The sequence below is a fragment of the Nothobranchius furzeri genome, chromosome 12 (assembly GCF_043380555.1).
Source record: "Nothobranchius furzeri strain GRZ-AD chromosome 12, NfurGRZ-RIMD1, whole genome shotgun sequence".
In the NCBI taxonomy this organism is placed as follows: domain Eukaryota; kingdom Metazoa; phylum Chordata; class Actinopteri; order Cyprinodontiformes; family Nothobranchiidae; genus Nothobranchius; species Nothobranchius furzeri.
Window position 1 is genome coordinate 56,952,220 of NC_091752.1, and position 11,902 is coordinate 56,964,121.

Genomic DNA, 11,902 nt, shown 5'->3' on the forward strand with positions numbered 1-11,902 from the left:
TAAAAAAGCTCTAAAGCTTCTCTGAGTTTCTCTCCCTCTCAGCCTCTCTCACTCAGCTATGAACGCCCGGTAGGCGGACGGGAGACTGCGGGACAAAGTGGCGCGTTATATACTTTTAACAGACTGGAGAAGCAGAGAACGAAATCTGCCCAGACCACGCAGAGAGTCAAAATGTCAAATGTACGGAAGCAGAGAACGAAAAACACCAAATAAAAGTCCTGAAAAGCAGCATGCTTATACCAAACTTGGCAAAATTTGACCAAAAACCGATTAATTAACAGCAGTAACAAGTCTGAATTTAAGCTAGGTCAAACGACCCTCTGAACTTGACCACACGTGTTTAGAATTAGGAATAGATTAAAAAAAATGAAGAATTTCCATTTAAATACTTGTCTTACCTACAATCGAAGCAACAGCATCATCCCGCTGTTTCTTCTTTTGTCTATTTACTGCCCTGGACTCCTGCAGCCTTTTCGGAGCCATGACCGTGCCCGCTGCGCTGCATCCTCCGCCGGGGTGTGTGTGTGTGTGTGTGTGTGTGTGTGTGTGTGTGGGGGGGGGGGGGGGGGGGGGGGGTTGACGGTGCGACCCGGTCCATCTCCTTTCCGTTTTGTATTGTTTTCTCTCTGTAAACATGCTGTTAACTTGCTTTGCACATCTTCTAATTGAAATCTGTCTGTATCATATACATATTATTTTTTTCATAAGCTTGAGTTTGGTGCCCCTCCCCCGGCGTGGTGCCCTACGCGCTGTGCGTGGTGTGCCTGTGCGGAGCGCCGGCGCTGGATACGCTGGGCCGTCTGCTGGGTAAAACCGGGTGGAACACAGAGGTCTCCGAGAGCTCCACAAGCCAGCACCCGCACAGCAGACAAGCGCCGCGGCAATCAGAGATGCGCAGAGCTGCCGCTGGGGAGAACCGGGTGGAAAACATCGGTTTCCATCTGAGAGCTCCACAAGCCGGCAGCCCGTGCAGCAGACAAGCGCCGTGGCAATCAGAGATGCACCGAGCCGCGGGGAGGGGACCATACCAATAGTCGGAACCCAGCTCCACCAACATGTTATACTTCTACCCATTTTCTAAAATGCAGCGTTATGTTAAATGCGCTGGGTTTTACCCTATTACAATTAAATGTCATGGTTAAATAGTACATGTTGAAATCTAAGTTCATCTAGTGCAAGAGCGGCAGTGACCTAAAATACAAAAATATCATTTTACTTACGGAAAACTCTAACTCATGTCAGAAGAGGGGAGAGTTTTGCAGTGTAAGGGGGGCCCATGTCTGTGTTCGCCTTGAGCCCCCAAATTACTAAATCCGCCACTGTCACAGCTAAGTATAAGGACAATCCCCTCCAATGGGCAGTCTCATCTAGCTACACTGTTTTGTTGCATCGAAAGAGTGGGGGATTTTCGCCCTCTGCTGGCTAAAGCTAGAACTGCACGCTAGTTTCTAAGAACATGACAGAAAAAAATAAGATGGAGCATTGCCGCTCTCCATTTGTCTGAAAGTGGGTACTACACATTTGATTTTTTTGCCATTTAGAAGAGAATATTTTAGCCTCCTTTTCATTAATGAAGGTTTAAAATTTTAAATCGTTCTTGTCTTCTTGGGAATATTAAAATTAGAGAGGAGTAGGAGTAGAAGGAGAAGATGAAACTGGAAATATAAAGTTGTAAGAGTTACTGAATAGAAACTTTCTGTAATAGATACTTTCTCTAAAATAAAATAAAATCTATAGCATTTTGGTGTTGGTCACAGGGAAAGTTGTTCTAAGAGACATTTTCTTTTATTATCAATTATTATTTCTTGTAGCTAAAACAAAGTAAAAGTGCATTTATACACCAGTGTTAAACACACTGGTTGTGTGGTGGCAAGTCCAGCTAGCTATGCTGTTTTGTTGCGTAGAAAGAACTGGGACTACGCGCCCTCTGCTGGCTAATGCTAGAACAACACTCTAGTTTCTTAAAACATTAGAATCAAAGGGACGATGGGGAGTTGCCACCCTCCGATGTCTGAAAGACGGTACTACACTTTTGTTTTTAGCTATGTAGAAGAAAATATTTTAGCAGTTTTATCATTGATAAGGCTTTTAAAACGTTTAATATTTATTGTTGTCCTCTTGGGAATATTAAAACTAAAGGATGTTTCTGAGTTTCAGGAAAGAACCACCCTCTCCATGTTTTGAAAAAAATGCATGCTCTGTTTACAAGTAGCTGCCACCCTTGTAGCACTTCTTCTAGCAGTATCTGAAATGAATTTCTCCAAATAGCATGCAAAACTTTAGCTTACCTGTTGAGCAGAAAACCGGCGATAGAGGCATCTGTGGGGAGCCCAACCTTCACTTTCAGTGCACGCCATCATTGAAGAGTCTCCTAAAAAACTCTGGTCTTATTTCTCACTTTGGAGGCCTTTCTCTTCTTATCATAGACTTCTAAGACACTTCTTCTCTTGCGACCCTCCACCATTTTCAAAAGAACCCAGTGAGAACAGTGAGGAATGAAGGCATATCGCTCTACACATAAACAGATTGCACATGCGCAGGAAGAGAAAACTAACCCGGCAACGCGCCCGTACGACGAAGGCTTCACAAGAATGATTGACAGTTATGCGGACCAATGATTCAAAAGATCCACTCGGACAAAAAAAAACACCCTCTGCTATACCTTTAATGTTCACACAAACCATACATTTATTTACATTTTATATGAAAACAAATAAAGGAGCATTTATTGCATCACTACAGGCTAAAATTTAAGGCTGATTATACTGACACTGCTCCAGCATGTCAGATCTGTTGGATTGCCACGATGCAACGTCGTATGGGCGATCCAACACTGTTGGATCGTCGGTTGGAGTCGAGCTCTATTTTCTAAACATCCCACAGCCGCGTTGTATGCTGGACGTCTGTTATTGGTCAGCCAAACAACCCAACGTCATTTCCGGCACGATGTAGCTTTCCTTAAAAAATGTTAACAGCACGAGTATTGACAATGGACGGGCACTCCACTGACGCCTCTTCCTTCGCCGTTCTCGCTGTGCTCTTTCTAATAACAGTTGTTGTTCCTCTAGCTCAAGCAGCTCCTGTCGTCCATCTTTTTGCGAGTGTATGTGCGTCGCAAATAGTAAATGGTAGTAGGGCAGACACGTCACTACAAGAGTATGCACACCTGCATAGGAGTGCGCCCTCTGTTGTTTTGGCAGAGAATTTCTTTGCAACAGGGTCGGGCCAGTATGAATAGAGGAGATACGACGCTGCATCAGCGGGGGTGCAAATGTGCCTTTGCTTAAGCATGAATCAGGCTTTAGAGTTACCACAAGGACTAATTTGGTGTACCACCTCAAAATCTTTTCTGCCCCCATGGCCACCCCTAGGAAACTTTTCTGGGGGCACCACTGGTTAACTTATTCTTTTTTTAGGGGGTTATGTGGTTTAAAAAAAACTTTATTTCCAGTGCAATGAAAGTGATATATTAGAGAATAATAATTACAGAATCTTGTAATTAGTGCATACATATTATAAACATACTGTGATTCTTTAAATTCAGTAAGAGATCGCTTCCATCAAAAACCCATATCTTTCCGGAGTTTTCCCCCTTTCAGAAATTATGTATTTGTCAGAAATCCATAAAATCATTTCATGTACTGTGATATAATGTAAGCAATGTCTTTTTTTTTGCTAAGCCCCACAGAGCTCCATGCAATAGGAAACTGATCACCGACCAGAACTAACCAATAGCATTAGACTACCGCTTACTTGCTTCAAATTTAAGGAAGTACCTCAGCTGATGCAGAGTTGATGAACTTTTCACGGCCAAGAAAGTCTAAAATATATGAGAATACAACATGACATGAGAATAATACTCGTAAAACAACGAGTTTTAGCCCAGAAGCACATTTATAAACATTGAGTGTGATATGCTTGTCAGCCACTAGATGGTGTCATCGGATAAGAGAAATATTCCAGAAAGAAGTTTTTACTGTTCTGGGGTCTCATTTATCAAACATTGTGTAGAATCCTTACTAAAACCGTACTTAAGCACAGCAAAAAAAAAAAAGTACTTACACCAAGTAGGTTTGTGATCTATCAAACAGAGTACACACAACTGCACGCAATTTCCGCTTCATAAATCGGAGACTAACGAGAATGTTTCTCAGCTGCTTTTTGGTCACATCCCGTCCTCACCACGCCCACTTACTGCCATAAATAGTCAATGCAAAGTGCCTTGTGGATCTCATGCATATACATAAGCCGGCTGTTGCAGCGCTCCGCCAGTGACATGGCGACCGTAGATCATGGCAGATCAAGGAAGCACAATTTCACAGAAGCAGAAATTGAGGTACCTGTGGGTGAGGTGGAGAAATGAAAGGAAGTGCTTTTGCAAAACAAATAAAAGAAAATCCACACAGTGACACAGCGTTGCTGAAGCCGTCAATGTTGTGAATTCTTCAGAGAGATCTGTGGCGGATATAAAAAAAAATGGTCCAATCGGAATTTGATCCCGAGACTCCTAGGTGAAAGTTACAAGTGCTAACCAGCCACCCAAACGGAGATCTCCCCTGTACAAGTAGCCAGGGCGCATGATCAATCGGGTCACAGCGACAGGACACACTGTCACAGACGCATGATTCTGTCTCAATCTGTCCCCCTACTGATATTCTGCATTCTGTATTCTGCGCTTCAGGCCATGTATGTGTGCGTGCGTGTGTGTGTGCGTGTGGGGGGGTCTTGTTCTGTGTGAAAACGAAGAGTACAAGTGATAATGCTGCAGGACTTCATAATTGTATCCTTCTCAGCAGCAGCACTGCAGGTGCTCTCCATGTCCAAAATGTGCGTAAGACAGGTCCTTAGTCAACTTAAAGTTGCGCACATTTTTCCACTAAGCTTTCTTTCATAAATCCCAAAGTTTGCGTGGAAAGTTGCTTACGCAGTTTTCCGACCCCGTTTTGTGCGTAAGCAAGCTTGATAAATGAGGCTCCTGAACATGAAAAAAATACAACTTCTTTTATGGTTGACTGACTAATGTCTCACATTTGTGTGATTCTTCATTATGATGTTATTTATTAAACATTTGCCTGCTGGTTTCAGGTAAGATTATTAGAGTCTGAATGTATCAACAGTTTGGAGTGTAATCCTTTTGTTCAGAGCTTTGGTGGGTTTAGGGCTACTTGAAGGTAATCTGGTGAAATGCTGGGGGGAATGTTTCATAACTAGGTTTAAAATATATATATATATAAGGTTTGAATGTAATCTGCTTTATACAAAGAATAAAATCTATTTAATCTTCTATTAATAAATGAAGCAGAAATACGATCAGTAACATATAAAACAGCGTGTATGCGTCGTGCTGCTGATCAGACACCCGTCAGACGTACGGAAAAAAAAGGTACGTTTTCCAGTGTTCACTTACAATTTTAAAGGTGATAAAACTTGATGACAATAAAAAAATAAAGTTTTTTCAATTAATACAAATCCCTGATTAAATATAATCTGTACTCATCTAGTTACATGTTTCTGTGTAAACACAAACATGTAAAACTGTGATGCTACATGAGTCCTGTTTCTGCCTAAGCCATCATACATTATAGAAACACTGCAGGTAGATTTAATACTTAAGAGCTTAAAAACTAGTCTAAATCCACAATACTGTGCATTTCTTCAATATTTTCCTTCCAAAAATCTGAAACGTATTGATTGTTTTTAGTAATCATGATCCATAGTTCAGGCTGCCTGAATGTTTTAACTTTGCTGATTTGACTCATTTTTAGATTTTTTAAAACAATTATAAAGCTAATTAATGAAGTCTTTCACAAAACAGTTTGTTCCTACTTTGTTTAGTTGAATAAACTATAAATACAATAATGCAAGCTGACATTTAGAAAAGTCATATTTTAACACCAACAAACAGATGTCAGCTCTAAACCTGATGCAGGGATTTTGGGTTCTTCAGAATAAAGAAATTAGTGGAACACACCCGGTGGGGTATATTTTGGATTCCCATAAGGAATAGAAGATCATATGCCTCAGCCAGCTGTCCATTGAGGATGTCGAAGACGTGTGGATATTCGGTCTGATGATCACTAGATTTCTCCTGATTGGAGTGGGAGGATATCTGGTTTTCTGGAAATTTGGGAAGACGGGAGCAATTGGAGGGCGACCCGCACCCACGGAAAGCACCGTCCGTGTGAAGACTTCTCAGACTGGGACGTTACTCGAGGTGAATCATATGCTGGGCATTGTTCTAGCTGCGAAACCGGTATAAGTGCGCAAACCGGATGTCATCTCAGAGAGAGTCACCGGACGGTATGGACAGGTTTAAAAACCCAGAATTGGCTTCACTGAAGGACTGGAAATGATCAGTTTAAAGACTGAAGGCAGAGAGGAAAATTATCACAGCCTGACCCAAACAAAGTCTTGTTATCTGAATCTGACGCCCTGGTAGCCTTGAGCGGTGAGCAAATAAAACCCCCACGAAGGAATGCAGACAGATGCTGTGAAAACCCAACCTACCAACCCCCCCCCCCCACCCCCCCCCCCCACCCCCCCCCGAGGGACTTCAGCCTGGCGAGGTCATCAACCTATCAACCTGCAGGAGTCAATGTCCTCTTTGCTTCTCCCGAGATCTCCCTCCCACCTGTGACTGTACAGCAGATGAGCGCCGTAGATGGCTGCTCTCGCTGGGGGAAACAGGGTCCCAGAACCCCCCCCCCCCCCCCCCCCCCTTCTTATTGGAGTCTCATGTTATGTTGTGTTGTCTGAAGTCTGTTGCATATATGTTTGAGGTGTTTTTTGCAGAGCAAAGCTGCCCTCCCGGTGGAGGGTAACTCTTAAGTGCCTTTTTTCCCTCCACCTTAACCAATCCTCATGTTACCCTCTTATCTCTATTAAGGTAGCGCAACTCAGGGTTGCGAATGACCACAGTCACCAATTCTTGTTATGTGTCTTTCCCATGTATGTCTGATCTCTGAATTGTGTGTACTGAAACTCTAATTTCCCTCTGGGATTAATAAAGTATTGATTGATTGGTTCAAAACTTTTCACAATACAACATTTTCTATCTGCATTAATAATCTGATTTTTTATATAAAATATTTGTTTTAATTTCTATACTAAATAGCACCTAGGAAGTAACCTGTTATAAAGAGTGAATGAAAACATCACAGCATCTTGTTTCCTAAACAAGCGACCCCAGAGCTTCTGCCCTCGTGGACACAAATGAGACGGACTCCTGGGCTCCGGACTGACACTCATTCAGCAGAACCACAGCAATCGCTGGTGGGACGCAGGTTCTCACTGAGGTCCTCTTTGGTCTTTTGGATGCAAGTGAAGATCTCCTTGAAGAGCAGCTTGTACTCGGGCTGATGGCCATCTTCAGGAGCGCCCACTAGCCCGGAAAAAGCAGCCGAGCTGGACAGGCGGCGGCGCACCCAGGGGCTGCCGGGCAGACCACCAGAGGTCTGGATGGATTTATGACTGAGGTCATCTGAGGTCAGCTGGCATCGCTGCAGCAGCTCATCATATTTCACCTAAATAACACAGTAACAGGAGTTAAACCACACTACTGGGTCAGCCTTTGGGGAAATGTTTATAATGCAGTCCAGGGTGTCGTGAATACACCACCTGCAGCGCGCTGTACTGAGCATCCACCTCGTTGAGCAGAGAGACTCCTCTCTGTTTCACAGCCTCTGCTCGTCTGATGCACAGCCGCTCGTGGACTCGGCGAATCTCGTCGGTGTTGGTTGCTTTTAAGATGCCATCGCTGTTACACCTCTGTCGGCCGTGTGTGCTCTGCTCTTCAGCCTTTTCAGACGTCTCCTCCGCCTCCTTCTGCCTTTCCTCTGAGGCAAAAAATACCATTTCAGGCAGCAGCAGCTGTTCAGCTCTTCCAACGCTGGTGAGAGTAAAAAGAGACATATTTACCACGACTATCCATTAAACATTCTACCCCTGAGTGGCAGACGAATCAGTTCCAACCTGCTGGCACACTCTGAACGCCTCAGAACCCTCAGCTGCTCCACTTCCTCCTCCAGCTCCATCTGCCTGGCCCGGCACCCCACCAGCAGATCTAGACGTTCCTCCAGAGTCCTGTTCTCCTGAGACGTGAACTCATTCTCCCGCTCCACAGCCTCCCGGCGACTTCGCTCCGCAGCTATCTGCTTCTTAAGAGTTTGGATGGAGTGCTGAAGAGCCTGGCTTTCCTCCTCCAGGTCTAGAGGTCTGTCTCTTCCACAGAAGAAGCTCTGTGTTGACCAAAGTCCATCGCTTTGAGTGGGATACCTGAACCTGAACCAACAGGGCATTTGGGTCATTTATGAAGCCTGGCAGGGAGGCAGATAATATTAAAGTACAAAAAAAACCATTTAATTAAGAGATTAATTCAGGGGTTTTCAATCCTGGTCGTGGAGGGCCGGTATCCAGCTCGTTTTGGTGGTTTCTCTGCTCCAACACACTTGATTCAGTGGTTGAATGACCTGTGCAGCAGCTCATCAGGCTCTGCAGAAGCCTGTTAATCACCTGCTGATTGAAATCAGTGTTGAAGCAGCGTTAAAACCAAAACATGCTGGATATTCAATACCCCTGGATTAGAATGTAGAATTTCAATGTATTTTAAATATTTTTTTAAACCTTTTAATTTTTGTATTCATGATTTTTTTTATTAACATTTTAAACACCTGCAAATTTTCCCAAACAAGCAGCAGTTGTGTGTGTCGGTGTGTTTGCACAATAAGGAAGGGTTAACTTCCTTGTTCTGTGGATTATGACCCAACTGAAGGGTCTGCTCTGAGTGACCTGCACCGAACAAGCTCAGACCCGAGTGTGACCTGCAGCTCGCTTTTCTAAAATCCTTAAATCTGAAAGCAGAATCAAGTGAGCCAAAGTTTTCATTCAACTGTTAATGAAAAAAAGCCAGAAGATGTGTGAAGCAGATGATTTTTAATAACACTGTTAACCCTGCAGTGTGTGTGTGTGTGTGTGTTCTACCTGTCCTGCTGCAGGTCGTACAGCTCTTTGAGACAGGACACACTCTGAGCTCCGAGGCAGCGTCGCTGCTCAGCCAGCTCCCTCTTGTTTCTCTCTGCCTGCGCCGTCTTCAGCTCCTCCACCTGGGTCTGCAGCTCCTCCATCAGGGTCTGAAGCCCCTCGATTGTCTCTGTCAAACTGAACGGAACACGTTCTTGAACACGTGGGCCTCATTGCCACGTGAAAGTGAATATTTAGGTGAAATGAGTGATGCTAACCAGATGACTCACCTGTGGATCTTGTGCTGAGCCAGGCGGTTGTCGTGCACTAGCCTCTGGTTGCTTTGCTCCACGTCCCTGGCGGCCATGTCCAGCTGCTCGTACACTTTGGAGTGTTGGTCGTTCATCTGACGCAGCAGCTCCACCTGTTTAGTCAGGTACTGTAGCAAGACAGAGGCGAGTTTTGTCATTTGTATAGATGCTTATAGACCAAAAAAAGAAATTGCTCTTCTGTATGCTTTAAAAGATTTGATTCCTTCTCTCACATCGACTCATAGTCCTGTAAGTAAACACATCTAGAACAAGGAGCCATAGTTGTAGCTTGATGATTCAGCTGAGCACCTAAAACTCCACTAAGACATACTTTCAGTGACTTTTTCTTGCAGAGACATCCCTCCTCCTGAATCCTTTTTAATCTAGCCAAACAGAAGCACATGCTCACACTCACGTGTACAAGCAGCTTTCATTTTGCACGTTCAGCGCCAGACACCGCATTAGCGTGAGGGTCACTGAGACGTTTTGGGATTAACACATCAACCTGAAGAAATCCTCGAGCCTCAGCTTTCTCACGTCTGTAAACAAATTAAGAGTCTTATCGTCGTTGACCCACTGAGCGACGCGGCCTCCAGCCGCGTGTCTAAATGTCCCGCCGCTAAAATGTAACTGTGTTCGTTCAGAAGCTTAACCCGCAAACTGCTTTAGCAGAACTCAATACCTGGCAAAGAACACTGGTTTGAGAATAGAAGATTAACATTTAACAAACCGCTCATACCGAACAAAACCCCGGAGTTTTGTCCAGAGGTTGAACCAGAGAGAAACTGGTGAGAGTTTTTAGATAATTAGGTTGACTAAGATTCTGCCAAGTGGCTCATTAGGTCAGACCAGGATCAGACTGCTTTGTGAACGTGGACTTCTCTGCCTGAATCATCTAATCCTGGATTATTTTAATTAAATCTATTAAGACATGCATAGACAGACAGGAATTATGGCTGTGATTGTTTGGACACACAAACACGGGTTTAGTGGCGCTGGAGGCTCATTTCCACCTCGATCTCCTGCAGCTGCTCCTCGTTGGTGGAGTACATCTGCTGCAGGGCCTGCTCCAGGTCCTGGTTTCTCTCCAGGAGGCTTTTACCCAGCTCGGCTGCCAAATGCAGATCTAAACAAAACAGAGTACAATGTTAAGACACGGTTTTTAACCTCGTCACAATGAAATAGTGGAAGCTAAATCAAGCAGGTTCGTGTTAGAAATGGATGTTGAAACACCAAACGGCCTCGTCAAGAGCAGCTTTTCCCACTAATCCAGACTAAAGCCAGCCCCCGGTGGGGCTACAGGAAGAAGGAATGCCACTAAATCAGTGGTTTTGGCCTCAAATAAAACTGTTAATTTATGTTGTTTGTAAAGTAGGTGGATAGGATGCATCTGCACAAACGGACACTTTTTATTCCACTTGAATAAACTCAGATGACCTTTATTACTCAGAAAAACGGAGAATGGTCAATCCTGAAAATGATTCCAAGTTTGACTCACAACTCCAGCAGGAATATAGCTGTTTATCTGTTTAAAAAAGAACAGATTAAAGTTTCAAATAACAATTATGTTCTTAAGTAGTTAACATGTTAAATAAATTAGAGATTGACTTATTATGAATTATGTACTCATTATAAAACAACGCTAAAATAAGGATCATGTGCTCAGTTTGCTTCTTATTCAGTTATTTTTATAAAAAGTTATTAAATTTAAAATTAAATGAAAAAATAGGAGGAATCTAATTGTTTTTTGTACAAATCAAACAAAATAGTTTTGCACATTGTAGCATTACATACGGTTTAAAACGTGACCACACTGTAAATTAAACAAATTATTTCTTTAATTTGTTATATTTACATTTCTGTCATTTAACTTTTAAACCATTTCAATTGATTCAATGATTTATTTGGTTACTCCAGCTTTATATCATTAATTCTTTAGCAGCATAACAATAAACACAGGAGCTGGGAGAGCTTCAGGAAACCCTGACCAGTGAAGTTTCTTCCAGATTTTACCACATGATCGCAGCGATCACGATTCACAAAATTAACATAAACTTTGTTTTCATTTTCCCTGTGTAAACATGTGATCTTCAGTGGGCCTTTCTACTACGTATGAACAGCAAAGAAAATGTTAAATCAAAAGAGGTAGTAGTGGTGTCTTTGCTCCACTGATGGAGTAAGAGCCCGTCTGGGTGCGTCCTCTTACCGTCTTCGAGGTCCTGCTGGTTGTACCAGCCGGGTTCCCCGTTCTTCTCAAACTCTTCCTCCAAAATCATGTCGGTCAACATGTTCAGCCTGTGGGGCTCGACAAGTCTTCACCTGGCAGAAAGTCCTGGAGAGGCTGCCTGGACTCGTCCCGCTGTCCTCCGTCGGCTGCAGACAAAAGTAAACTACATCCTGTCGGGGTGTGTGACAGGCTTTAACCATCGGCTTTAACTCGGTCGTCCACAGAAACGTGGCAAATCCTCAAACTACCCCCAGTAACCGGTAGGGGGCAGAATAACCAAACGACAGCTAAATGTTGTTGTTTTTTTTTTACCCATGAATAAATGTCTCTGGATTTGTTATTTTTTATTATTATCAGTCTTAATTATTAACCACTTAAAATCAGCAATAGCAAATAATTATTATTC

General features: G+C 43.3%; 1 protein-coding gene across 1 annotated transcript; it reads right to left on the minus strand.

Annotated features, from left to right (window-relative positions):
• Positions 1–6,983: 6,983 nt before the first annotated feature.
• cdr2a (cerebellar degeneration-related protein 2a) lies at positions 6,984–11,699 on the minus strand. Its single transcript, XM_015945626.3, has 7 exons — positions 11,476–11,699; positions 10,283–10,395; positions 9,249–9,397; positions 8,980–9,156; positions 7,972–8,280; positions 7,618–7,888; positions 6,984–7,523 (listed from the first exon to the last, which is right to left on the minus strand). Exons 1-7 carry the CDS (start codon positions 11,555–11,557, stop codon positions 7,245–7,247), a joined length of 1,380 nt encoding a protein of 459 aa, XP_015801112.3. The 5' UTR covers positions 11,558–11,699; the 3' UTR covers positions 6,984–7,244.
• Between the last annotated feature and the right edge of the window lie 203 nt (positions 11,700–11,902).

What these genes read in the sequence shown, in the direction of transcription:
- cdr2a (XM_015945626.3), bottom strand. Translation starts at nt 11,557, where the DNA reads ATGTTGACCGACATGATTTTGGAGGAAGAGTTTGAGAAGAACGGGGAA. An exon ending in GCTCAGCACAAGATCCACAG is followed by an intron (nt 9,157 to 9,248) that starts GTGAGTCATCTG and finishes TGTTCCGTTCAG; the next exon opens with TTTGACAGAGACAATCGAGG. An exon ending in TACGACCTGCAGCAGGACAG is followed by an intron (nt 8,281 to 8,979) that starts GTAGAACACACA and finishes CTGTTGGTTCAG; the next exon opens with GTTCAGGTATCCCACTCAAA.